The sequence below is a fragment of the Cnephaeus nilssonii genome, assembly GCF_951640355.1.
Source record: "Cnephaeus nilssonii genome assembly, chromosome: 20".
Lineage (NCBI taxonomy): Eukaryota > Metazoa > Chordata > Mammalia > Chiroptera > Vespertilionidae > Cnephaeus > Cnephaeus nilssonii.
Window position 1 is genome coordinate 1,753,834 of NC_137091.1, and position 27,564 is coordinate 1,781,397.

The following is a 27,564-nucleotide window of genomic DNA, read 5'->3' on the forward strand; positions in this document are numbered from 1 at the left end:
GAGTTGGTTCTTGCAAAACACCTCAAATTTTACTTAACGATACAAAAGCATTTAATAAGCGCCACATCAGTACAGAAAACACACAGCCTATATATAGCTCATCCTTTAAAACCAGAACTGCCACATGAAGTCAGTAGATTCTTATTTTTACTTCAAAAAAAATCTAAGGTACACACCAGGAACTGAGCTAGCCAGCAGAACACGGCCCCGGTGGGAAGATTTCGACAGGAAGAAGGCATTGCAGGCCCTCCATTCCAACAGCAGATCTAACCGCCTGATTTACACAGAAACAGTCCAAACCCCCACATGCTGAAAAAAGGGGACCTTGACCTACGTCAGCGGAAGCACACGTAAGCACACGCTCGCGGGCCCCAACAGAGAGCATCCGCGTTTGTGGCACTAACAACTAAAAAGCATATAATACTTTGATCTTGAAGTGGGTAATCGTGGAAGTTCCACGATTATATCCACTAGGTTAGCCTGAGTATTCATCTATAAAAAATAGTTTCTTTCAAAAATGCTTAAGAGAGTTCTGGAAACGGGGGACTACATTGGGACCGGAAGACCGTGACACAGGGCCTGCAGATGCAAGACTAGGAGTTGACGTGGACATGTAGCTTTTAGGTAAAGGACATCTCTCGGGTGACTGACTGACAGCCAACATCGTGGTGATAGGAGCTCCAGAAGTTTCAAGTCTGGCAGATGCTTGAGGAACACCCTAGATAAATGCTCCCAACCAGTGAAACCCCATGAATGCAACACCCCCACACGTGTGCGGGGGAAGCCCCCAGGTGGAATGCTGGACGTGGACTTGTCCAGAGGATCCGACTCAAGCCCCCAGAGAGATGGCCACCGAGGGAGGAGTACTAGGGTTACAGAACACAAGAGTTTCCTGAAGAAACGGGTCTCAGGAGGGGCATGCCATTTTTTTTTTTTCTCCATCAATACTTGATGTTAATGAATTGTGGAACAGAGCCGGTCTCCCCAAGATCTATCCTTCCGTCGCTAGCTGTAGCTGCTGTCTCTCCCCGTGCACTGGCTGATGTTGAACAATGTCATTGCTGGAGGGGACCTAGTGCCGCAGGTTGTTCTGGGAAGCTGGCAGAGAGGATGATTTGCACAGTGAAGTCACCACGAGACCACTGCTTAAGTCCAGGCCCCGGCCTTCTTTTTCCTACACGGGAAAAGGAACAACTTCAAGAGGCAAGACATAAGAACATCCTCCCTAGCTCAGAACCCGCCTGGGGAAGGGGGCGCTCGGGGGGAGTGTGGGGCACCAGAGCACAGGAAGGGAGGGTGATTTGCACTTTTGCTCAGCACTGGCCACGGTCAGTCTTAACCACAGAATGTGATTCCTCAGTAAGGATCCCAGGTCCCGGCTGGAGGACAGCAGCTCACTGACACCCGCTAGGTGCCACTGGCCAGGCTCACAGCGGGGCTGGGAGGTGGTTTGTGTTAGACAGTTCTAGAGCATTCTAAGTGGTTCAATGTGGCCACCTGAACAGGCAAGAGTGACTTATTAAAAACACAGAATTAAAAAAAGGGAAAAAACAAAACGGGTGACTTACTGCTCTGTAGTCCAGAAACATTTCTTTAAAAGCCAGGAAATCGGTAAAGGTGAGCAGCATGTCGAATATGTCCCCGGCCACCTCATCTCTGTGGTGCCTGCAAAAGGAGAGGGTGGCTGTTTCACGAATGAATGCGAAACACTGTCTCTGCAAGGCTTCGGTCAAAGGTTTTGAGGCCCTCCTACCCGGGACCCCACCACCAAGTGCTCTCAGCCTTGATAGTCCAACACTGGAAAAAGAGGGTCTTTTTTTTCAGACCGGAGGGGGAGAAGGAGGAGGAGGAGGAGGAGGAGGAGGAGGAGGAGGAGGAGGAAGAGGGAGGTGAAAAAGGCAAAACACAGAGTCAAGCTCAACTCACTGTAAGGTTGTGGTGAAGGCCGCCATGTTAAACCCAGGAATCCGCTCCAGTAGCTGTTCTTCAATGTACTTTTCCACCAAAGAAATCTAAGTGGGAAGGATCTTGTCAGACCTCAGGACTGCTTTTCAGAAAGCCTGTCCGAAGAGCCGGCCCTATGTGCCAGGCCCTGTGGTGAGTGCTGGGGACACCAGAGACCAAAACACAGCTCCTGGCCTCTTGGACTGCCTGGCCGCACGCACAGGCCATTTTACGGCAACAACACACACAATGTGTTGTTGCAGGGACGGCAGCAGGGCTCGCCACCCCTGGCCGAAAGCGAGGAATGAAGTGAACGGCTTTTTCTTCCTGGGCAGAAGGAATCTGTGCAGAACATACGCGGAAGTTCTGGACAGAGGCAGTCCAGGGTCCTTAGAAGCTGAGGCCTGGCCTGAGGGAGCCGGCATTGATTGCCAAGCTGCTATGATAAGAAAGGAAGGCCCTGGAGGCTCAAACCCATTCTCAGCCAGAGGACAGCATTCCAGGAGGCCCTGACCGTGGCAGAGGGGAAACACCCAAGGGTCAAGAATGGACGTTCCTGGATTCTAGTCTTGGTTCTCATGTTCACCCGATAGTCATACATAGCTGGGTTAGTAATAGGAAGAGTGTGTGAAAGCCAAACGGTCAAAAGCATAGAAATGCATGGTGTGGTGAGCCCACCGATTGTAACTGAAAGCAGAATTATGACAAATCCAAACAGCTTGTGAAATAAAAGTTGATGAAATCATCAAATTTTTGAAAAACAGCCCCAAAAGCTGTGTGCAGGAAAGTGACAGGAGCTGAGACCTACACCAGATTCTAACAGAATTCCCGGCAGGGTACAGTGGCAGATTTTAAAAGTCAAGCAAATTTCAGCATCCTTTTGATTCTAAATTCACATTTTAATGAAACTCTAATCTCTGGTAAGAGAAATAGAAATCCACTTACATATTCATTAAAAATAGGCGTGTAGATGAGTTTATTCTCTTCTGTGTCTTCAAATTCCTGGTAGTACTTGTCCATGAAATTTCTCTGTAATAACTGGAACTCGTCATCTGAACCACAATAAAAAACAACTATTATTTTTAAGTCAAACTAAAAACCATTCTGATTTATAAAGAGGCAGGAGTTATATGTCAGAAGTGGTTTCTCAACAGTCAAGTCTCCAGGAGAGAAAACTAAAGGTTTTTCAAGGAAGTATTAAACCCGGGACCCTTGAGTCTGCAGGCTGACACTCTACCCACTTAGCCAAACTGGCTTTTTTATTAGTATTTTAAAAATTATAATTAAACTAGAGGCCCGGTGCACGAAATTCGTGCACGGAGGGGGGAGTTGTTCCTCAGCCCAGCCTGTACCCTCTCCAATATGGGATCCCTCTCACAAGCCAGGACTGCTGGCTCCCAACTGCTTGCCTGCCTGCCTTCCTGATTGCCCCTAACCGCTTCTGCCTGCCAGCCTGATCACCCCCTAACCACTCTGCTGCCAGCCTGTTTGCCCCCAACTTCCCTCCTCTGCCGGCCTGGTCACCCCTAACTGCCCTCTCCTGCAGGGTTGATCACCTCCAACTGCCCTCCCTTGCAGGCTTGGTCCCTCTCAACTGCCCTCCCTTGCAGGCAGGGTGCCTCCCAACTGCCCTCTCCTGCTGGCCATCTTGTGGTGGCCATCTTGTGTCCACATGGGGCAGGATCTTTGACCACATGGGGGCAGCTATATTGTGTGTTGCAGTGATGATCAATCTGCATATTACTCTTTTATTAGATAGGATAGAGGCCTGGTACAGGGGTGGGGGCCAGCTGGTTTGCCCTAAAGGGTGTCCCGGATCAGGTGGGGGTTCCCTTGGGGTGTGGGGTGGCCTGAGCGAGGGGCCTGTGGTGGTTTGCAGGCCGGCCACGTCCCCTGGCGACCCAAGCGGAGGCCCTGGTATCTGGAATTTATTTTCCTTCTACAATTGAAACTTTGTAGCCTGGAGCGGAGCCAAGCCTGGGGCTCCCTCCGAGGCCTGCAGCCATTTGTGTTGGGGTTATAATTGAAACTTTGTTGCCTTAAGCGGGTGGGCCCGGCCAGGGTGTGCGGAAAGCTTTCCTTCCCCTGTTGCCGGCGGCAACCCTGGCCTGCTCTCTCAAGCTCCATTCTGCCGCCATTTGTTTGAATTTGTTTACCTTCTATAATTGAAACTTTGTAGCTTGAGTGGAGGCTTAGGCCTGGCAAGGGCAGGCGGAAAGCTTGGCTTCCTCTGTTACCTAGGAAACCTTGCTCTCTGTGGCTGTAGCCATCTTCGTTTGAGTTAATTTGCATACTTGCTCTGATTGGATGGTGGGTGTGGCTTGTGGGTGTGTCGGAGGTACAGTCAATTTGCATATCTGTCTATTATTAGATAGGATATACACAACAGCCCTAGCCAGTTTGTGATAAATAGTCTGGGCTTACAGAAGTTCATTTTCCCACAGGGCACAAGGTATCCATAAAAGGCAAAAGAATTCCAAGTATTCCTCAGTGTCCCCCAAACCCTCAGACCCACACGGAATGAGAGCTTAGGGGTGAAGCATCTGTATTTACACTCAAGGGCATGACCCTTTACCACACCTGCCTGGACATACACAAACTTTGTGACTTTTTCAGACTAACCTAGAGTAGGAGACACAGCTAGTAACACCAAATAACAGCATTCTTTTCTCATTCTCAGAAAACTAAATTGCTCTTTGTCTCTGATATAGAGATCAATATTTCCTGAAGTTTTGCCAAGAGCCCCATAACTTCTAGGTGTTGGGTTTCCTGAAAAGTTCTTTCGTGAGGCCTGAACCGGTGGGGATTTGTTGTTTTAAGCAGTATGGGCTGTTTGCCTCTAAGACAAATCACAGTAAGACTTAATGTTACATTGTGCTACATTAAAAATTACACGCAGCTTGATGTCTTCTCTCTTAAAAATTAACTCTCCGAATTGATTTCAGTGTCCTTAAAAGCACGGGTGTAAGAAGAGCACAGGCCACCCTGGCGAGGCGCTTACCCATGATGATGTCCTCTAAGTAGCCAACCACAGCGTCGAATTCTGCATCAGAGGTGGAAGAGCTGAAAAACATGCCTGGATTAGGTGCTGTTTCAAATAGTTTTTTAAAAAATTGATTATGTACATTTTCAAACATGCGCAAAAAAAAAAAAAAAGGATAGCATAAAAAAAGGGAGGAAGGGAGAGGAAGAGAGTGCGAAACCGTGGCTCTTTGGCCCCTTGAGTGTGGCTCTTCCACAAAATACCACGGCCTGGGCGAGTCTATGTTGAAGAAGTGGCGTTAGAAGAAGTTTAAGTTTAAAAAATTTGGCTCTCAGAAGAAATTTCAATCCCTGAACTGTTGATATTTGGCTCTGTTGAATAATGAGTTTGCCGACCACTGAGCGAAATGAGCGTCCTATCACTGAGCTTCGACAATTAATTACTGTCTAACCTAACAATTCCAAGGAGAATAAAACCCACTGAGCGCATCTGTGACATCAAAGATGAACAGCAATGGCTCCACCTTTCAGAAAACCCGGGGTGACACCAAGAATCACAAAATGGGAAGGGGTCGCACAGGACCCCTTTAAGGCTCCTCCGCACGTCTGTCTCCCCTGTGGGCCTCCTCACCGCATCTGGCCGGCAGCCGACACCCATCTGCCGGAGAACGGCCGGGAGACCAGGAGCCCTGGTGGCCGAGGGCCCTCTAACCCGGGGTCCGCCTCGGCAGCCCCAACCCGCCAGGTTTGGCTGACGACAGATCGGAGGCGGGCTGGGGGTGGTGATGGAGGCGGGCTGGGGGTGGGGGATGGAGGCGGGCTGGGGGTGGGGGATGGAGGCAGGCTGGGGGGGGTGAGGGAGGCAGGCTGGGGGCAGTGATGGAGGCGGGCTGGGGGGGTGAGGGAGGCGGGCTGGGGGTGGTGAGGGAGGCGGGCTGGGGGGGCGGTGATGGAGGCGGGCTGGGGGGGTGATGGAGGCGGGCTGGGGGATGGAGGCGGGCTGGGGGGGGTGATGGAGGTGGGCTGGGGGTGGTGATGGAGGCGGGCTGGGGTGGTGATGGAGGCGGGCGGGGGGAGGGAGGCGGGCTGGGGGGCGGTGAGGGAGGTGGGGTGGGGGGCGGTGATGGAGGCGGGCGGGGGGATGGAGGGGGGCTGGGGGCGGTGATGGAGGCGGGATGGGGGTGGGGGATGGAGGCGGGCTGGGGGGAGTGATGGAGGCGGGCTGGGGGGAGTGAAGGAGGCGGGCTGGGGGGGCGGTGAGGGAGGCGGGCTGGGCGGTGAGGGAGGCGGGCTGGGGGGTGATGGAGGCGGGCTGGGGGGTGATGGAGGTGGGCTGGGGGTGATGGAGGCGGACTGGGGGGTTTTGGAGGCGGGCTGGGGGGGTGATGGAGGCGGGCTGGGGGGCGGTGATGGAGGCGGGCTGGGGGGCGGTGATGGAGGCGGGCGGGGGGGGGGCAGTGATGGAGGCAGGCTGGGGGCGGTGATGGAGGCGGGGATGGAGGCGGGCTGGGGAAAGGTGAGGGAGGCGGGCGGGGGGGCGGTGAGGGAGGCGGGCTGGGGGGGTGAGGGAGGCGGGCTGGGGGGCGGGGAGGGAGGCGGGCGGGGGGGGGAGGGAGGCGGGCGGGGGGGGGAGGGAGGCGGGCGTGGGGGCGGGGAGGGAGGCGGGCGTGGGGGAGGGAGGGGGGCTGGGGGGGGAGGGAGGCGGGCTGGGGGGGGAGGGAGGCGGGCTGGGGGGGGAGGGAGGCGGGCGGGGGGGAGGGAGGCGGGCGGGGGGGGGAGGGAGGCGGGCGGGGGGGCGGGGAGGGAGGCGGGCGGGGGGGCGGGGAGGGAGGCGGGCGGGGGGGCGGGGAGGGAGGCGGGCGGGGGGGCGGGGAGGGAGGCGGGCTGGGGGGTGAGGGAGGCGGGCGGGGGTGAGGGAGGCGGGCGGGGGGGTGAGGGAGGCGGGCGGGGGGGTGAGGGAGGCGGGCGGGGGGGGTGAGGGAGGCGGGCGGGGGGGGTGAGGGAGGCGGGCGTGGGGGCGGGGAGGGAGGCGGGCGTGGGGGCGGGGAGGGAGGCGGGCGTGGGGGCGGGAGGCGGGCGGGGGGGGGAGGGAGGCGGGCTGGGGGGGGGAGGGAGGCGGGCTGGGGGGTGAGGGAGGCGGGCTGGGGGGGGGAGGGAGGCGCCGGTTAACGCGTGACCCGCCCTGCACTCCGTCCTCCGGGCCTGAACCGAGGGTCGCACCAGGGACGGGAACGGGGCGCAGCCTGACAGCCCTCCCCCCCCCCCCCCGGGGAGACCCGTTTCTACGGGAGAGGCCGACACCGAGCGCCCGCGGGCCGGGCAGGTCACCTACGAAGACAGCACCACGCTCTCCTCCTCTAGGGCGTCCATCGCCGCCGCCGCCTCCGCCCCGCGCAGCGAGCCGGCCCGTCCGCCTCCCACCGCCGCGGCCCGGCCCAACCTCCGTTCCGCTCCGCGGAGCCCCAACTGGCACCGGGGGCCGAGCCGCCGAGCCCACGGTCGGGTCACGGCCTAGCCCCGCGCCGCCCGGCCCGTGCCCGCGGGGCCTCCGCGGGAGCCTGAGCAGCGGCGCCGGGCCGAGCGGGACCGACCTCGGGGCGCCGCGCCCGCCTCCCGTCTCCATGGTCACCGCGACCTCTTCCGCTGCCTCAGCTCCCGACAGCCAATCACAGACCGCGCTGCCGACGCCAGGGGCGGGCAAACGGGAGGAGGAAGTGAGGGAAAGGTGGGGGAGTCGCGTCGGGGGCAGGTGCGGGGGTGCGGGGGGAGTGGGGGGAGTCGGGGGACGGGGGTAGAGGGGCGGGGGGAGAGGGGCGAAGGCAGTGTGGGGGGCGGGGGAGTGGGGGGCGGGGAGTGGGGGGCGGGGAGTGGGGAGTGGGGGGGGCGGGGGGAAGGGGGGAGGGGGGAGGGGGGAAGGGGGAGGGTAGCTGGGCCTCGGAGAGCACCGAGGGCTCGCTGATGTGTCCGCTCCTTGTGCGGCGATGGAATCCCACGTAGCCCCGTTTTACGGAATGAATCCTAGCCAAGTGCCTCAGTTTCCCCATTTGCACATTACAGGACTTAAGAAGATGAAGTTTGAAGCGGACTGTAAGAGCACTATAAATAGCAAATCTCTCGGGAGGCAATCCTGAGTTTTAGAAGCAGATACTGGCCGATTTTCCAGGCAGCTCCGCCCTCTCGCGGAAGGGAAGCCTCATCGCCAGAAGCGGCTGTCTGGGACGAGGAGCAGGGTCACATATGAAGATTCGGCAGTCAATGTTTCTTGGCCAGTTAGGCGAGATGTAAGTGGATAGAACTCCCTTGAACGTCGCAATCAGAAAAAGTCCCCTCCGATGCTGCCAAATTTTGCCAAAAAGATTCCCTAGAGCAGATTTCTCTTGACCGGACCACTTGGGCATCGTCTCCGGGTGCATGTATACATCTTGGCCACGTGTGTGGTGCATGGGTACAGGGGTTTGTGTCTCAGAGGCACTAACTCTGCGGAGCACAAAGAGAAGCCAGGCGTCCGAACAGATCCGCTGAATAACCGGCCGAGCTCTGTTTGTCAAGCACTGGCCACGCTGCTCAAAGCAAACTCAGCCAATTTCCTCAGGACCTACTTTCTCTATAAACCACTTATTTCCTTTGGACTAAATGAACTTGCCCACCCTTTCTTTCTTTAAAAAATTTTTTTAAATTGATTTCAGGGAGGAAGGGAGAGGAAGAGAGAGAGAAACATCAATGACAGAGAATCATCATTGGTCTGCTACCTCCTGCACGCCCCCTACTGGGGATAGAGCCCGCAGCCGTGAGCTCCTGGGTGATAGGTTGAGGCTCAACCACTGAGCTACCCCGGCCAGGCCTGCCCACCCTTTCTACTGCTAAATCCTGTATGGGATCAGAGCGGAGGAGGAAACGATTTCATCTGTTCTGGTCATCTATCACGGTTACAAACCACCCAAAACTCTTAGTGGCTTAAAACAACTGTTTTGCTCACTAATCTGCACTTTGGGCAGGACTTGGTAGGGACAGCTGGTCTCTGCTCCGCTCCTCATTCGGGGAGGTGGAAGGGCCTCTTCCCAGAAGCTCACTCACATGGCTCTTGGCTGGGAGCTCCGTGTGGATGGTGGTTAAAGGGTTGGGGTGGAGGGATCGCAGTTCCTCTCCACGCAGGTCTTCCCTTGGTTTTTCTCACACCATGGAGGCTGGGTCCAAGAGCAAATACCTCAAGAGACAGGAAGTGGAAGCTGCTAGTCACTTAGAGGCCTGGGCCGAGGAATTTGGCACAGTACCACTTTGACTGACGTCTATGGGTCAGGCAGGCACCGAGCCCCCCACGTTTAAGGGCGGGGACATAAATCCCATTTGTAGATGGGAGGAATGCCAAGAACTTGAACTATCTGAAGGGGGGGGGGGAGAGGGAGAAGAGTATGGGGGGCGTGAATGGTGATGAAAGGAGACTTGACTTGGGAAGAACACACAGCACAGTGTGCAGATGGTGTGTTGTGGAATTGTGCACCTGAAACCTGAATAATTTTGTTAACCAGTGTTAACCCAAAGAATCCAATAGAAGTGCATAAAAAAAGTGAAATACTTGAAACTATGATTTAAAAGAAACACTCCAAACCTGGCAGGTTTGGCTCAGTGGACGGAGCGTCAGCCTGTGGACGGAAGGGTCCCAGGTTCGATTTTGGTCAAGGGCACATGCCCTGGTTGCGGGTTTGATCCCCAGGAGGGAATGTGCGGGAGGCAGCCGATCCATGATTCTCTCTCATCATTGATGTTTCTCTCTCTCTCTCCCTCTAAAATCAATAAAATTATATTTTAAAAGGAAAAAAAGAAACACTCCATGGCGGGCAGTGTGGCTCCGTGGTTGAATGTTGACCTATGGATCAGGAGGTCACGACTGGATTCCGGTCAGACCATATGCTCGGTAGTGGGTTTGATCCCCAGCGTGGGGCGTGCAGGAGGCAGCCAATCAATGATTCTCATCACTGATGTTTCTTCTCTCTCCTGCTCCCTTTCTCTCTGAAATCAATAAAAACATATGTAAAAAATAAATAAAAATAAAAGAAACACTCCATCATCTCAATTTTATAGATCAGGAAACCCAGGCTTGGAAGTACTTGCATACTTGTGGGAAGTGACATTACGGCGCTGGAATCTGAGAGGAGGCTCACTCCCGTTTCACTCATCATGCCCTATATAGGGCCCCAATCCCCGACTTGTCAAACAATACTGGAAATCAGAACATGATACTTTTCTGGGGGAAAAACCTGAATGGTGGCCTTTTTGTAGAAAAATACATTTACTTGAATATATTAAACGTTTTCCATATTAAATCCTTTGATCGTGGGTATTAATAATTGGAGTAGCAAAAAAAAGTACAATATTTAGAAGAGTGATCATAGTTAGTTTCCATGGATACATATTCGAGATGGTTGAAATTTATGAAATACCATTTTCTGCAAGTGAAATTGTTTCTGTCACTGAATCGCTGTTTCCTGGCATTCAGCTAATGGCATCAGGACTTTACCTTGCTTTATCAGTATCATTCAAAAAAGGTGGCAATTCATTAGAAACATTTTTTTTTCCGGCTGTCTGGAATCCTGGGCGTATTTCCGGGAAATAAAAAAATATAAGTTACATGTCTGGCCCGGTGGCTCAGTTGGTTGTAGTGCTGTCCTGTGCACCAAAAGGCTGAGAGTTCAATACCCGTTGAGGGCCCATGCGGGAGGCAACCCATTGATGCTTCTCTCTCACATGATCTCTTTCTAAAATCAATAAAACATATCCTCCGGCGAGGGTAAAAAACAATCTAATGCAAATGACTTGACAATACACAAGTCATAAAATTTAAAAACATATACATTACATATTGTTCTCTCTGGTACAATATATTAGTAAAAGCCTCGTTTTCCATTTCTCTTAAAATGCTTACAGGCCACACAGAATATAGATCCTTGTTTACCTTCTTCCACATAGCTTGGTAATTCTTTTCTCTTCTATGTGGAGTAAATGTCTTTCCCTTTGAAGCAACTCCTAAATTACAACTTTGCTTCCATCCTGAATAATTTAATATTGAAATCCTTGCTTTATTATGGTCTAGAAGAATTAGAAAAGTAGCCCGGCTGGTGTTGCTCAGTGGTCTTCTTCCCACCACCAGATGTACGCAAGCTCCATGAACAGATCTGTTTTGTATACAAAGTGCCCAGAATAAAGATTTGCTGGATGGACAGTGATTAACCTCGCTTCTTAATTCTTTTTTATTTTTCCTTAATATATTTTATTGATTTTTTACAGAGAGGAAGGGAGAGGGATAGAGAGTTAGAAATATCAATGAGAGAGAAACATCGATCAGCTGCCTCCTGCACACCCCCCACTGGGGATGTGCCCGCAACCAAGGTACATGCCCTTGACCGGAATCGAACCTGGGACCTTTCAGTCCGCAGGCCGACGCTCCATCCACTGAGCCAAACCGGCTTCGGCAATCGCTTCTTAATTCTAATACGTGATTCTCTCCTACTCAGGGAGTAGCCCTTACACCTGAGAATATGCTGTCTTAGAACTTTAGGAGCAGCGACCAATGAAAGTTGTAAAATCTTAGTTAAAAAAGGGCAATAAATGTTTTATTTCTTCAATGCAAATTACTGTATTCACCACAAGCTAAAGAAGAGAACATATATATATATATATTTATATTTATATATATTTTTGAATTTATGGAAGACTAAAGACATGGGAAAAATCCAGCACCCCAACAAGTACGGCCAGGAAGGAAACCAGCACTGTGAGAGGACATTTTAATGAACTACAAACAAAAAAGGGTGGGGAAGGAAGAAAAAAATGTGCATTGAGTTTAAGACACTGTAAAATTCAGAAGACATATTTACTATTCAAGTATAAACTCAGTAAGGACTTGGCATAAATTGAAAGGCAGCTGCTGAGGTACACCATTATAAAGTAAATTCTAGGAATTTACAATTCTACCTTCCAATTTTCTGGGAGAAAAAAACCAAACTCTTGAAGGTCTTCACCAGAGACCCTGAGAGGGAGTAACACTTTTGATGAAGATATAGTCAGCAATCCATGATTGAATTTACCATTCAAAACATGTTATTTATTTAAAACAACAGGAATACGTGCTCTCAGACTGTCTTCTAAGAGTTTTTGAGACTGTTAGTTCAAGAGTTTCAGAGTATGCTACTTTCAAAAACAATACTGATTAAAAACAATTTTTTTAACCAAAAAACCTGATTTGATGGTACCTTAAAAATACCTTAAATACCAAATTTTCTCCAGTCAAACATTGCAATTAATTTAAGAATTCATCCTGCATTGTTAAAACATGTTTTCCTCACGAAATGTGGGTACTGAAGTTGGATAGAAACACCATGAATGTGAAAATACCACCGATTTTCTGCAGTTAAAAAAAACTAGAATGTTCTTTGGAATCACTGAAATATCAAAAATTTGGGGTTTTTCTACAGTCTGTGCACCTTCTTTCAGGCTATCCAAATTGCTCGTAGCATTGACCTGTGTGGTTCTAGTTTATATTATAGATTCAAGTTTTACAGTGCAGTAGCCACACTTAACACACCGCTATCTCTGACCAACGGGAAGTTATACTCAACCCAGAAATGCTGCCGTTCACTCCTCCATAATGACCTTCTGTCCAAATAAAACTTCAGAATATGAGACAAAACATCCTGTGTTAAACAATCCAACGAACCCAACAGGGAGAAACCCGGTGTGGTCCCAGCACTCGCGAGGGTGCTATCCCCTATCGTTTTCATGGAAGTACCACAGGCCTCACTTGTTAGCATTCAGCTTTCCTTGGCCTTGAAAGGAATTTCTCAGGGCTGGCAAGTTGGGTTAGATTCTAAGAGAATTTTGTCTTTGACAAACTACCATTTTTAGCATAAAATCTGGCCATGGCTCTAAGTTTCAATGTGCGTACAACTGATTAGAGATGGGTTTTTTCTTTTTCTTTTCCACACTGGCTGGAATTGAGTAGAAATAAGTCCGTGATGCCTCTTCCTGAGTGTCATGAAATATGAGAGATCTGTCTGACTCTAGACACTATTTCTTTCCGACACAATGGGCAGGTCTCCAGTTGCAAGGCACAATTCATGCACAGGTCACTGTGGAGAAAGACAAACACTGGTTAGGTCAACGCATCAAGAGGCCAGACTGACTGATGTGATCAAAAATGTTAACAAGCTTGTTAATTGAAAGAGTAATAATTCACGGCTAATAAAATGAAGCACATGTATAAGTAAATAACAAGTCTCCCTCTCATTTCCTCCTCTAACCTGTTTTGGATTTGTCTATTGAGGAAGCTGTGCTCATATTTAAGATAGCTGGTTCTAAGTTTTTAGATTTCAGCCTTCATTCATGAGCCCTTATTATGTGCAAAAACCACTGAGAGGGCCCAAGAACACAGAGATGAGTAAGACCAGATCCTGGCCCGACTGGTGTGGCTCAGTGGTTGAGCATCGACCTATAAACCAAGAGGTCATGGCTTGATTCCCAGTCGGGACACCTGCCCAGGTTTCGGGCTCCATCCCCATTGAGGGGCGTGCAGAAGGCAGCCGATCAATGATTCTCTCTCATCACTGATGTTTATATCCTTCTCTTTCTCTCCCTTCCTCTCTGAAATCAATCAATCAATATATATCCTCTATAATAAAAGCATAATATGCTAAGTGTCCGGTCATCTGGTCAGCTGTTCAACCAATCAAAGTGTAATATGAGAATATGCTAAGGCCATTCAACAGCTTGCTATGACATGCACTGACCACCAAGGGGCAGACAGTTGACTGGTCAACCAGTCACTATGATGTGCACTGACCACCAGGGGGCAGACGCTCAATGCAGGAGCTGCCCCCTGGTAGTCAGTGTGCTCCCATAGCGGGGAACGCAGCTCAGCCAGAAGCTGGGCTCCCAGCTCATGGCTCTGTGGCAGTCAGACATCTCCTGAGAGCTCCTGGACTGTGAGAGGGCGCAGGCCGGGCTGAGGGGCCCACCCTACCCCAGTGCACGAATTTTGTGCACCGGGCCTCTAGTATATACTAGTATATAAAAGACCAGATCCTGCTGTTTGTTTGGGATCTTAATATTCTTACGGAGCAAAGATCAAAAAGGGTATTGAGATACCCAACCTTTAAACTCTGCACTGCCTGTGAGGCCCTGATAACTAAAACCTCAAAGTGAGGAATTCTTGGCTGCAGAGTAGATATCAAGGAGCAACCATAGCTGGAGCCACTGTACCCTTCTTTCAGAAGAGAGACTGGTACAGAAAAGGGTGAAATGAGGTACATTGAATACACTTTCCCTACCAGACTGCTGTACTGATTTTTCGGTAATTTCCGAATCTGCCGCTATACCACTGTACCTAATTTTCGGTACTTTGCCTAGTATGTGAAAAAAATGCGTCACAAACTAAAAATAACCAACCAATCGTGGTCAAACCTCATGGTTAGCCATTGCAAATGTCTTCCCCCATGTGTTTGAATTGACTTTGTGTGGTTTAAGGGGACAGTTAGGTTCAGGGCCTCAGGTCTGGTAGGGTTAACTGCCGTTAGATAACACATCTCAAAAGACAGCAGAGGAATAGAGGCAGAGTCAGGGCCAGGCTGAGGCACACCTAGAGGTGACAAACGGGTCCATCACTCCAGGCTCTAGGCCAGTGATGGGCAACCTTCTGAGCTTGGTGTGTCAGACTTCGCCAAAAAACTGAGCATAACTCGGGTAGTGTGTCACTTTGAGGAAAAAACATGATTTCACAAAATGTTTCATCCTCAGGAGCAGCAAATGTTTCATCCTCGGCATGCGGCCGCCTCAGCGGCCGCGTGTCATCAGAAATGGCTATGCGTGTCAGTGCTGACACGCGTGTCATAGGTTAGCCATCACTGCTCTAGACCCTGGGAGGCCTGGTGGCTAAAGTTACGTCAAACATAAGAGCAAGGTAGGCTACGGGCTGTGCTGAATTACAGGGAGCTGCTCACATACAGTCAGCATGCATGCCTGGGCCCGCACACTGCCAACCCCTTCCTAACCCTGCGGGGATGGCATTCTTGGGGACTGTCCTACTTGCTGATCTTGCTGATGTTTGGCCACTCTGTTCTATAGGGTCTAGGCTGCTCTCTGAGTCCATTTCAGACAACTGATGTTTGGTTAGACAGCAGGGAGGCCCTGCCTGCTCAATGGTTAGGAGTATAAATAATAAATATATGAGGAGGCTCTACAACAAAGAGGGACTGCCCACGAAGCTCATAAATAGCATTAAACGTTTCACATTTTGTGATGTGAAAACTATTGAGAAAACAAAGGCCTTCGGTATTAAGCAGCTGCTTCTATTTCAGGTACGTTTTTGGAGACAGCCATGCACTGCTTGCCCAATTGAGTTCCTGATTTAGCCCACTTTAACACAGTGAACTTGATGAACAGCTATGAAACTGGACACTCTAAAATCAATTCAAGGACACGATGAAACTGCCTAATGTAACGTACAAAACAGGAACTAATCACACAAGCCCTCTTACCTGTGTCCACATGGCTTCAACTGTGTGTCTGCTACCTCATCGCAACACAGGGAGCAGCAGTTTTCCCGGATACTGACTTGCTTCAACAGAGCAAGACGCCTGTGCCTGAGTGGGAAACACAGCGTGTCAGAGAAGTGGGCCCGTGAGCAGTGAGGCCCAGGAAATGCTTTGAAAATGCTGTGTGTGTGTGTTGTGAATGAAAGGGGCTACACGGCAGACATGACCCGCTCAGGGCCACAGAGCAGGACTGACAGGTAGTGACTGACTATCCCACAGGATGAGCTGATCATAAATTCCTCACTGGGCAGGTCACCGTAGGTAGTCACGTCAATTCCTCAGGAAAAGGTTAACCTTTACCTTAGTTAGCCCTGTCCATGTTCTTAGGCATCTGGGATACCAGAATTAGAAATGTTAAGAAGAGTAATCTTCTTTTCTAACCCCTGGGTGGAGCATCTGCAACTCCTCCGAGTTATCTTGTTGCCCACATACAACCTCCAGTCACTGTAAATGTTAAATGGTAACCATCCTGTACCTGCCAACCCTAGGACCTGGCCCCTCCTTGCAGGTTTTCTTGGTGTATGTGCAATGTGTGATACTGTCTGATTTTTATACCCAATATTCGTCAGCTCAGAACACTGATTTGGAAGTGCTCTTTCCTTCTGGGTTCTGCAACATTTTAAATAGCAGTGAAGTGATCTGTTGCCCAAATATTTGGTGGAGTTCTCCGGTGAAACCACCTGGGTCTGGTGCTTTCTGGGACCATAGCTCTTGATTTCTTTAAATTAATTTTGTAATAATTGTTTTGTTTCTATCTCTTCTGGGATGTGTTTTGGTACTTTATATTTCCTAGGAAGTTGCCATTTTACTCAGGTTTTTAAAAAAACCTGAGTATGAAGCTTCATATTTGTATGAAGCTGAAAGAAGCCTTTTAGAAACGGTTATAATTTCTCATGAGACACACGAGGCAGTCTGGAGCTGGTCTGTAGACTCCTTACCTTGGCAAAATGATTTTCTCTTCAGCTCTTAGGAAGGCGTAGTCATTAAAAGTGCTAAATTTCATAGATGGTGGATATTTAAATGGTTTTGCTCCAAAATTGAACTCACATTGTTGATATGACATGAAACTAGCTGCAGCAAAAAATCCAGATCTACAGAAAAAAATAAGCAAGAGGTCAAGAAAATTCATAAAAACAAAGCAACGCTCACATGTGAAGTGGTTTTCAGAAGTTGGAATGAGTCACATCCTAGCGTAAAGGGGGACAGGATCTCCTGCCCTTATCTTCCCTATGCCAAACTTTGAGGTAACTTTAGGTATGATCAAATGGGTCCCCAATTACTTGAAATAAAATGGTTTCCCATCACACCTGACTATATAAATGGACAATTTTTTTTTTTTTTCTGGAAAAAAGTACATTCTGGCCTGGCTGTGTGCTCAGTGGTTGAGCATTGACCTATGAAGCAGGAGGTCAAGGTTAGATTCCAGGTCAGGACACATGCCCGGGTTGCAGGCTTGATCCCCAGTGGTGGGAATTCAGGAGTCAGTGGGTCACTGATTCTCATCATTGATGTTTCTATCTCTCTCCCCCTCTCCCTCTCTGAAATCAATAAAAATATATTAAAGAAAATAAATAAGATAAAAATTTTAAAAATGAGCTTTCTCAGAATAACTCTTAATTTTTTTTTAAAAAAAGTGCATTCTGGCCATGTCCTCAAGTTTTTGAATGGGAAAAGCTACTTACACAGTAGACGAAAAGACTTGCTTCTCAGGAGGCAGCTGGTTGCCATTTAAAAAGAAGATCATTTGCTTTTCATTCAAGTCTAACAGAAATCCTACCGTATCTCCTGCAGGATAAAGCAAAGCACTGTTAGGATGAGGGTGTATACCACTGGGATTCTGCTAAGTGTCTCAGGGTTTTATATATATACTAGAGGCCCGGTGCATGAAATTCGTGCATGGGGGTGGGGGTGGGGTGTGTGTGTGTCCTTTAGCCCAGGCTGCACCCTCTTGCAATCCGGGACCCCTCAGGGGATGTCTGACTGACAGTTTAGGCCCGATCTGGTCAGACACCCCTCTCGCAATCTGGGACCGCTGGCTCTTAATTGCTTGCCTGCCCGCCTGATCACCCCTAACCACTCACCTGCCTGCCTGATTGCCCCTAACCACTTGCCTGCCTGCCTGATCGCCCCTAAGCACTCTGCCTGCCTGGCTGAGTGCCCCTAACCGCCTCTGCCTCTGCTCCCAACGCCATGGCTTCATCAGGAAGGTTTTCCGGAAGGACATCTGGAATGATGTCAGGAAGGTCGTTCTGCTGTTCAGTCTAATTAGCATATTAGAATTTTATTATTAGATTTCAGAGAGGAAGGGAGAGGGAGAGAGAGAAACATCAATGATGAGAGAGAATGATTGATTGGCTCCCTCCTGCACACTCCACATTGGGGATCAAGCCTGCAACCTGGGCATGTGCCCTGACTGGGAATTGAACCATGACCTCCTGGTTCATAGCTCGACGCTCACCATGAGTCACACCAGCTGGACAAGTTTTTGCTTTTTAAGTTGTTAAAGGTGAACACATGAAATTATACAATGATGGTAAGAAAAACAGACACTCACTGCTAGTAGAGGATAATCTGATAATATAGAGCAAAACATTTACAAAATGAAATTCTTTATCCCCCTTACCAGAAGTTCCACTTTAAGCATTTATCCTGAGAAAATCCAAAATGGTTCATATTTTTCTATAATAGTAATTTTAAAAGGTTAAAATGTAATTATCCAACCTTGAGGTATTGATTAATAAGTACAATTATGTAACATATTTACACCAAATTTTAAGGGGTTTTTAAAATATCTCTGGATGGTGGAATTACAAGGGATTTTAAGTTTCATTTTGCTTCCCTCCTCTATTTTCCAAAATTTGATAATAAACACATTACTTCAGTAATCCTTTGTAAAATTATTAAAAAAACAAAAAACAAATTACACAGTCTTTGTAGACAGTGCCTCTATCTTATGTTCTGTTAAATGAAGTTTTATATTCCTTCTTTAAGAACCTGCAAGCCATTCAAATGAAGGCCTATGTTTGACTTTTAAGGCTTTTTTTCCCCTCTACTATCACTTTAGTTACTTAAGTGTAGCTGTCCCTGCATGGCAGGGGTCAATTTCCTGCTTTCTTAGCATGCCTGAAAATTCAGTTTACATTTATAATGCAGCCTGGGGCAGGAAACTGAGAGAGAGAAGGCTTGGAGAAGGAGCTGGATATATCCCCTATCTAGCTCTAATGCTGGGGATAACATATTTGCAGAGGCTCCATCCCCTACCATTTGATGCTATGTCTTCAGAACCTGCGTGCGTGCGTGCGTGCGTGTGTGTGTGTGTGTGTGTGTGTGTGTGTGTGTTGGGAGTGGGGGTGGGGGAGGGTTGGTGCACAGCACCAGGAGGCCCCTGAGAATATCGCCCTCCAGTGCATGGTGCTATGGCAGGGAAAGCTTGTTTTCACTGTATTTAGCCAGTCTTTTCATTTTTTAGTGAAAAGACTCAATAACCTTAGATCCCTCCATCTGAGTGTTTAACAAACCAACTGTGTGGCTCTGACTTCCTGCTTGAATCTTTCACTAATAAATGTTTTCATGGGTCCAGGGTCTTAGATACTGCAGAGTGGATGGAACAAAAATGGAATGGGGTGAAAAAGATCATACTGTTGCTAAGATACATTCTACAAACATCCTAAAGCCATGACGAAGTTTCTGGAAGCCTGAGTCCCCTGCAGCATCCTGAGGTTGCTATCTGAGAGCTTGTTTGGAGGTTCTAGCAGGGGAGCGCAGCTACTCGTATACCCTTGACCGAAGACCAGTCCTCTCCTCTGGGGGGAAGGTCATCCTCTTCGACCGAGCGCGCAGCTTCGGGAGGGACGCACATGGATCGGTGAGGGAGGAGGGGGACACCCGCCTAGCCAGCCAGATCAGCCGAATCAACCCTGGCGATCAATGGGGTGTCAGATGTCGCAGCCAGATCGCCCTCACATCCCTGAGGTTGCTATCTGGAGAAGGGAGGCTGAGCAGACGTGTTTGAAGCCGGAAGTGCTCAAGCTGCCCTTAAAGGCTGCACCAGAGGTGCCCAGCATGTGTGCAGTGAACAGTGCCTATTCCTCAGCCATCTGGTCTCTGAAAATATCCTCATTTAACTGGCATTACACTTTCAGTATCTTCAGTATCTCCATAGCTGCTTTGATTCAAAACATATACCCAGAGAGGAAACTAGAATTCACATTAATCATAAGATGATCATTCCCCACTAAATGAAGACTTTCATATTCGGAGACGTTTTTGCTGAAGGAAGGGCTCCACCAGAGGTGAATTTACCAAGTGAATACCTTCCCATCCACGGCAGGGATATGAAGGCGAACTAACCCTCTTCACACTGAATATCCTTCCACTAAAACATTTTAAGGCCCACAGAATAGATGCTTCATAATAAGTAATGTCTTGGCCTAATCACTGACTTCCTGATGGAGAGCAATGAGTACCTTCTTTCCAGCACGGGTGCAGGTGAGGCTTGCTTCTGGCATTGTACCAAATCAGCTGCCGACAGCCATCGTAAGCACAGGAGTGCTCATCGTCCCCAATGCCATAGCCTTCCTGGAGGGAGACAGGGCCCAGGAGATTAGCAAGGCCTGCCGTGTTGCGGGGAAAGTGTGTTGTTGTTTTTTTAAACATATTTTTATTGATTTCAGACAGGAAGGGAGAGGGAAAGACAGAAACATCAATGCTGAGAGAGAACCACTGATGGGCTGCCTCCTGCACGCCCCCTACTGGGGATCGAGCCCACAACCCGGGCCTGTGCAAACCTATCTGAAAAATAAGAATGCTCCACCCACTCAGCCAAAAACTGCCGCCGCACCCACTGGCAGTCCTCAGGGTACTCACATGATTGAGAAATTTGCTGTCGCGGGTGGCCCATCCGATCTGCATGACACCGGAAGTAATCACGGTTACTTCGTAGTACCACACCCCAGCATCCACACAAAAGGTGCAACGCACACTTTCAAAAGAGGAGGCATCACAGCGAGCCTGGCAAAACCAAAGAGCAAGACAGGCCCCCCTCAATGCCTGAAGCCCACCATAGACACTGACAGCTCAGGGGCGGAGTTTTCCTTCTGGAAGCTTCTGGGGGGCCACTGCCTCCTTCTCTGTGCACCTCAGTGACAAACAGCGCAAAGCCGAGTGAAGCACACACCATGTCGCAGTTTTACTTCCAGGGAGTCCTAGCAGGACCGGAAGTCCTCAAAGATGGCTGCAGTAAGAGGTAGTGAAGGCTCCTGGCTTCACTTTTAAATACCTACAGAGCTTCGCTCTCACAGTAGAATCTTTTACAAATGCATAAACACTGCCTTAACCCGTACTTGATCTGATGGAGGGAGAGAAGGATACTGAAGGGTATAAGATGCGGTATCTAAAAATAATTGAGCCCTAGCCGGTGTGGCTCAGTGGATAGAGCGTCGGCCTGCGGACTGAAGGGTCCTGGGTTCGATTCCAGTCAAGGGCATGTACCTTGGTTGCGGGCACATCCCCAGTAGGGGGTGTGCAAGAGGCAGCTGAATCTATGTTTCTCTCTCATCCATGTTTCTGGCTCTCTATCCCTCTCCTTTCCTCTCTGTAAAAAATCAATAAAATATATATTTTAAAAATAATTGAAAGCAGAAAACTACATCAAGCATCTGGCAATACGGAAGATCGAAGAGCTGTCTGCAGCCATTCTGCAAACAGCTTTCATCTTGACCCGCCTGGTGCCCGTGGTGCCTGCCTACACATAAGCAGCTTTCTCACCCACCTTCGCGGGACCAGAGCACTTCCGGCACAGGGAGGAGAGGAAGCGCTAGCCCGAGACAAGCGGCTCTGCAGGGACTACAACAAGGAAGGGCCTCTTAGAAACACCCGCCTTTGTGCCTTTAGCTGGATAACATGGCAGAGATGAAAGACGGACATATTTAAACCAAACCGTCAGTAAATATCATGGTGCTTCCTATGCGTACAGCACTACGTGGGATCTAAAAGGTAATGATACCCAACACCCTCTCTCCTGCCACTTGGACCTCTAACCACTCTCTGAAATGAAATAAATGTCCGTCTCCTCTGCAGGAAATTGCATTCGTTCAGAGCCAGGGCATGAAAATGAAAAGAAAGTACCCCTCCCCCCCAGAGCCCATGTGCAGCAGCTTTACCTCCAGGCCATGCGGCGAGATCTTCAGGTACTCGCTGACATCATTGCTGTTCAGCATGGCCCTGATGCTACTCAAGTCCACTTTCTCATACGTCAGCTGCCGACCTTCTTTCAGAACTGCAGGAGAGAAAGTGCATGTTTCTAAGCCCCACTGCGGTGGGCAGAAGCTAGTGCTGTGGCTCAGGGCCATTCCTGCTCAGAGGCGGAGGTGCTCGGGAGCGGCAGGTTGGGAGGGGGACGGACAGCCTCGGCGTGGCGGCTACACTGCCATATGACGCTAGGGAGGGCGGCGCTGGGCTCCCCACATTCACTACAGGAAGGCCTCAGAGACACTGTGGGTTCTGCTCCCGACACGGCAATAAAGTATTGCAATAAAGCAAGTCACATGAACCTTCCGGCTTCCCAGTGCAATGAAAAGATGTCTGCCTGTATTTTATACGCAACAAAACCTGAACTGTGTGTTCAGAATTATTCTTTGACTGGCAGGACACAGGCTGCGCGCTGAGCCAGCCCCACAACGTGCGGCAGCAGCAGGGGCTACGTGTCCAACGGCGCTGCTGCGCAGTGCTCACTGTGGCTGGGGAGTGAGGAGCGACTGGGAAAACGTCTTATTCTAGCCGCCCTTGGAGGAGGACAGAAAACTCAGGAGCAACCCTGTTGTGTAGGTAAGACATGACTTGAGGTTTTTGGTGTTTTTTTTTAAATATTTTTTTAAAATATATTTTTATTGATTTCAGAGAGGGAAAGGGAAAGATAGAAACATCAATGATGAGAGAGAATCATTGACCGGTTGCCTCCTGCACGCCCCCTACTGGGGATCAAGCCTGCAACCTGGGCATGTGCCCTGACCAGGGTTCGGAATTGAACCGTGACCTCCTGGTTCATAGGTCATTGCTCAACCACTGAGCCATGCCAGCTGGGCCATGACTTGAGTTTTGAAGAGCCAAGATGGGACAGAGAGAAGAGTAAAGAGAGGGAATGCCTAGTGAGGGAACAGGCCCAGAGGTAGGAACGATGGGGACCTGCTTGTAGGACAGCAGGAGACAGTGTGCGCTGGGAAGAGTCGATCACGCAGTGCCATCTGATTAACGGCCTTGATGCAGCAGGAAACGGGGCAGCAGTAAAGTTTTACAAGGGGAGGTGCTGGAACCAGAAGCATTCCCTATCCTTCCTGTCTGAAGGGCCCCTCAGCATGTTTCTGCTGGAATGTAGCCAACCTACAAGTAGAGGTCCTTACAGGAAAGACTCATGCTCACTGTTACAAACTGAAGGCCAGTGATCCTACGTAAGAAAAAGGTTTGGGCCCCAACTGGTTTGGCTCAGTGGATAGAGCATAGGCCTGCAGACTGAAAAGTCCCAGGTTTAATTCTGGTCAAGGGCACATGCCTGGGTTGCGAGCTCGATCCCTCCCTAGTAGGGGGCGTGCAGGAGGCAGCCAATCAATGATTCTCTCTCATCATTGATGTTTCTGTCTTTCTCTCTCTCTTCCTCTCTGAAATCAATAAAAATGTGTTAAAAAAAGAAAAAAAGAAGTGGGTTTGGAAATGGAAACTTACAGAGATTGTCTAAGCTCCACTGGGCACAGAAACCAACTTGACGTTTCAGATAATCGGGATCATGGGTCCAGGACTCCAACGTGACAAGCCGGTTACTAATGCTGGATTCAGAGATAGTCAACTTATTTTCACCTGTTTGGAAAGACGTAAACCTTGAATGGATCATGAAAGAGTAAGATGATTCGCTGGACAGATTAGTGGTGGGAAGGAGTGAGGAGAGGTAGAGAACTTGGAGACTAGAATAATGACACAGCTCAAGAGCTCTGTCTGCTATTTTCTAGAAAGTAGCAACCTCATCGCTAACTTTTTAGCTACAAAAAGTGGGTAATCATGGTCACCAAGTTTTGATTCTCAGGTGAGAACCTCTTTCTTGCCTTTGTCCCTGGTACATCTCACTGGCCTTGAGGTGTCTACACAGACAAAAACAGGATGTATGCATGTTCCATGGGGTTCCAAGCGTAAACTCACCCAGTAACTGAGAAAAATCAGATTTTTAACAACCGATACATAAGATCATTAGTGCAAGAAGTCACTATACCTACTTGTCTGTGCAAACTTTTCCAGTGCGATAAGTGCAAAAAGCATGACTGTGGGGTGGGACTGTAACTTCTGAAAGACAACAAAAGATAAAAAAACAAAAAACAAAAACATCATTCCCTGCAGAGGCGGCAAGTTATCAACTTCCTCTTCTTACCCAATATGTGCTAGGTTTTTGTTGGAGCAGTCAGGAAAGTTTTCCTCATTCCAGGCCTCCATTATCCCTTTGCCAATACTGTTAGTAATGAAGAACCAGACAGAGTCTCTTCAAGGCTTATGTTATTTTCTTAAGGTTACAGGGTTCGCTTAGAGTTATGGAAATTTCAGAAGTATCTGGTTAAATGCACTATGTTATTTTACTTAGTAGCATTTACATATATTAGGGCTTTATTAAATAAAATAATACTGATTCTTACATTCATTTAAGCAAGCCAAACAGAAACCTAGAATTATAGCAAAAAATGACTTTTTATTCAGCACCCTAAAAGGAACAATTCATCATTGCTGGGTTCTAAAATAATAATGAAATTAACAACTAGTGGCTTAGTTTTTCATCTGTTCTCTGAAAGGATGCCACATGCTGATGGCAGGTGGGAACGCCAGTGAGCTCTTTCAGTTACATCTCATTCAGTGCCATGAGCTCACCTAGAAGGAAAGGTCTACCTGCTTACCATCACATCTCACAGCCATGCTTCCACACAGCTACTCGGCGCTCCAGGACACCCAACAAGGCCACTCCTTCCCTGGCGCCCAACTAGGTTCTGCAAAGCTCATATAACCACCACCCTGCCCTGGTACAAGCCTGCTCAGCACCCTGCTTCATGCCCCACTGCCTGGCTTTTGGGCCCTCGGCCCTCCCCTCTGGCTACTCAGTCTATGTCCTCCTGTCTCTGAACGCTGTCTTCCAAGCAGACCATTCTCTGTAATGTGCCAGCAACACGGTCTTGTCTATCTGTGGGCTCTGCAGTGATGTGCCGCTAGCCCAGAAACTCACTTTTTCTCCGTGTGCACCATCAACTCCTAACCTCACCGTGTGGCCCATGAGGTCCCATCTTCCTCAGGAAGCCTGTCGCCCAGGACTCTCCGGCCGGCACCACCCACAGTGCCCACCTCCTATCACCTCAGAATCGCAGCACGTGGTCTGAAGGAAGCGATTTTGTCCTTGATCATATCCTGCCACAAAACGGAGGCTTACTGTCTTGTCTGAGTAGTTTTGTTCCCTCAACTAACCAGGAAACTTCTTGAGGGCAAAGAACTGGTGTACAATTCCGTATCCCCAGGGTGGTTCCCTGACATAATATTGAGTGTTTTAAGGCCACATCACATAGTACTGAAAGAGGTCTTTCAGATTTTGAAGGCCAAAGCTCACTGCAAAAATAACTGAAAAATACAGACCAGTCAAGCCTGCAGCCCAGCAGTGTGAGGTCTGACAGCAGAGGCACAGCAAACCACAAGCTTCCCCAGCAATACATCAAATCCCCAACAAGTTCTAGGAGCCTTAGTGACAGCGGCGGGGAGGAGGACTAGAGATTTAGATACATTAGGAATCTGACCTGCAGGTTTCCTGGTTTGGAATGCCATGTAATTTTGTTTCCCTGGGGTGGGGGGAGAGGGGGTCCCCACTACCATTTGCTAGACGCTAAGGACACACACACACAAAGTCAATCATAGCCGCTATCTTGTGACTGCATTTAAAACCAGCCCAGCCCAGCTGTTTTCGCTTGTAATAAATTCCTATCCCACCCTCATTTTTTTTTTTTTTTTAACACAGGAGGGAATAAGCACTCAGGAAACACCTGCAAATAAAATTTATAACATTTATAACTGATTCCATTCTCTGTGCCAATGGCTAAGCTGGCAATTTTAGAAAAATGCACCATTCTAATGGCTAAGAATAACCAGCTTCGATGTCTCACTTACCAGACACTGCAGCAAATATTCCAGTATTCCTGGGCTAAGTAACCCTATACTTGCAGGACCTAGATGAATACACAAACACTGGGTGTAATGAAATGTGCCATGTTAGTTTTGAGCAGTAACTAGTAACAATACAATAGTTTTGGTAGAACTCTTACCAAGCACTCTCCTGCACATGATCTTATTCAAGCCTCCCGCTCTGAGGTAGGGACTAGTACTATCCCCAAATCATAGATGAGCAACTGAGCCCTCCCCCGGCGTCCCCCAAGTGAAGCGACTTACTCCAGGCCACTTGGGGAGCACATGGCAGAGTATGAACCAGCACCCATTTGTTCTGATTTCTAGTCCATTGCTCCTTCCACCACATATGACATAGTGAGCTAGTCCCCTGTACTTTAACGCTAACCTTCCTAAAATGGGTACTATTCATAAAAAATTAAATATCTGGCCCTAACCGGTTTGGCTCGGTGGACAGAGCGTCGGCCTGTGGACTCAAGGGTCCCAGGTTCGATTCCGGTCAAGGGCATGTACCTTGGTTGCAGGCACATACCCAGTGGGGAGTGTGCAGGAGGCAGCTGATCGATGTTTCTCTCTCATCAATGTTTCTAACTCTCTATCCCTCTCCCTTCCTCTCTGTAAAAAATCAATAAAATATATATTTAAAAAAAAATTAAATATCTGTTTCTCTTCTCAGGAACTGCTCCAATTTAAAGTTCTTTTTTCTCTTCCCCCTACCTTTTATGTCTCTATCACCTAGATAAACTTTATAAAGTAGGTGCACATATGTATGTTACATACATACATACATATAGAATCTTTACATTATACTAAGTTCAGCCTTTTCTCCTATTCTTAATTTTAAAGCAAGTACTTACTACGCGTTCTTTTAAATTTCCCTCTGAAAATCCTCAAAGCCTAATTAGATTGCATTTACCTCCGTGGCCTTTGTGTAATTTTTTTCATTATCCCTGTCACTCATTTTTGTGGGTGGGGGGAGATTCTTCTTTCTGGTACCATTGTAACTTGTTAGCCCTGCAGTGCAGCCTTCCCCTTACTGCCAAACAACTTAAGACTTCTCGGTGGAGCTTCCCAGAGTTACCTGCTAGTTTCTCGGCCAAGCAGCCCAGGACAGCAGATGTGTTCCTGTGTTTGGCAGGATGACCTGAGTCCTGGCAGGCTACTTCTCCATTTAAATTTAGAATTTCTGTCAATTTCTGGAGTGCATCCTAAAAACAAAAATGAACAAGTGGATTTGATAAATACACTACTTAGCTTCCCCCCCTGTCCAAGATAATCCTCATAGGCAAAATCTATAATCAGGCGTTAACTCAGAATAACCATACAGAAATGATATAAGGTTACCCAATATATCATTATTGATGGGAAATATTATTTGATTAACCTGAAAGTTGTCTCACATAAATTGCTAAATTCTATTCCATTCAAAATGTAACAGTCATACCAGATATATGCTATATACTCTCGAATCATGAAATCATTTGGGTAGACTAAATCTACCAGTGCCATTATAATTTATAACAACAGGGCCTAGTGATGTTGAAGTAAAAAGTTACTTTAAAATTTTTTATTTTTTTACCAAGCAAGAATAAATCTCACCAGAGCTCTTGAGACAAATTAGGATAAAAACAAACCTCTTATAAGCCTAAGCAACAGTCAATTCATCAGTGACTTGGCCAAAGACTCTTCCCTTTTGTCCACACTGTTTTGCAATGTTGGGCCTTAAGGTCTGAGGTTTAAACAAATGAAAGATGCCAGAACTCAGCATTTTAAAAAAGGATTCCATAGAACACATGGACTAAGGCAATGAGAGTTGGAACTTCGGTCCTATGTAAGGGATAATCAAGGTTATACAATCTTTAATGTT

The 27,564-nt window shown here is 48.5% G+C and overlaps 2 protein-coding genes across 5 annotated transcripts in view; both read right to left on the reverse strand.

The window, feature by feature from the left end:
* Positions 1-134: 134 nt before the first annotated feature.
* On the reverse strand, positions 135-7,547 carry ARL2BP (ARF like GTPase 2 binding protein). 2 transcript variants are annotated; one of them, XM_079759422.1, is made up of 6 exons: positions 7,259-7,547; positions 4,946-5,007; positions 2,890-2,996; positions 1,927-2,012; positions 1,569-1,665; positions 135-1,174 (listed from the first exon to the last, which is right to left on the reverse strand). In XM_079759422.1, exons 1-6 carry the CDS (start codon positions 7,294-7,296, stop codon positions 1,073-1,075), a joined length of 492 nt encoding a protein of 163 aa, XP_079615548.1. In that variant the 5' UTR covers positions 7,297-7,547; the 3' UTR covers positions 135-1,072. The 2 variants fall into 2 exon arrangements, with proteins under 2 accessions (XP_079615548.1, XP_079615549.1); XM_079759423.1 differs by having other exon boundaries at positions 7,255-7,547.
* A 3,657-nt stretch (positions 7,548-11,204) lies between these two features.
* RSPRY1 (ring finger and SPRY domain containing 1) overlaps positions 11,205-27,564 on the reverse strand; it is a 32,334-nt gene continuing 15,974 nt past the window's right edge. For all 3 annotated transcript variants that reach the window (XM_079800020.1, XM_079800022.1, XM_079800021.1), the window contains exons 5-15: positions 26,779-26,905; positions 25,683-25,741; positions 23,768-23,834; positions 23,226-23,357; positions 21,671-21,786; positions 20,376-20,519; positions 19,976-20,087; positions 17,192-17,294; positions 16,448-16,600; positions 15,453-15,557; positions 11,205-13,049 (exon numbers count right to left, since the gene is read on the reverse strand). In XM_079800020.1, coding sequence (XP_079656146.1) covers positions 12,953-13,049; positions 15,453-15,557; positions 16,448-16,600; positions 17,192-17,294; positions 19,976-20,087; positions 20,376-20,519; positions 21,671-21,786; positions 23,226-23,357; positions 23,768-23,834; positions 25,683-25,741; positions 26,779-26,905 — 1,215 coding nt within the window. In that variant the 3' untranslated portion in view covers positions 11,205-12,952. The remainder of the gene's footprint in view (positions 13,050-15,452; positions 15,558-16,447; positions 16,601-17,191; positions 17,295-19,975; positions 20,088-20,375; positions 20,520-21,670; positions 21,787-23,225; positions 23,358-23,767; positions 23,835-25,682; positions 25,742-26,778; positions 26,906-27,564) is intronic.

Bases quoted from the DNA above. Each gene is read 5' to 3' on its own strand.
- ARL2BP (XM_079759422.1), bottom strand. From the start codon at position 7,296: ATGGACGCCCTAGAGGAGGAGAGCGTGGTGCTGTCTTC. The intron at 5,008-7,258 runs GTAGGTGACCTG...CATGTTTTTCAG, and splicing joins GAGAGCGTGGTGCTGTCTTC to CTCTTCCACCTCTGATGCAG. The intron at 1,175-1,568 runs GTAAGTCACCCG...TTTCCCGTGTAG, and splicing joins TGTTTCTGGACTACAGAGCA to GAAAAAGAAGGCCGGGGCCT.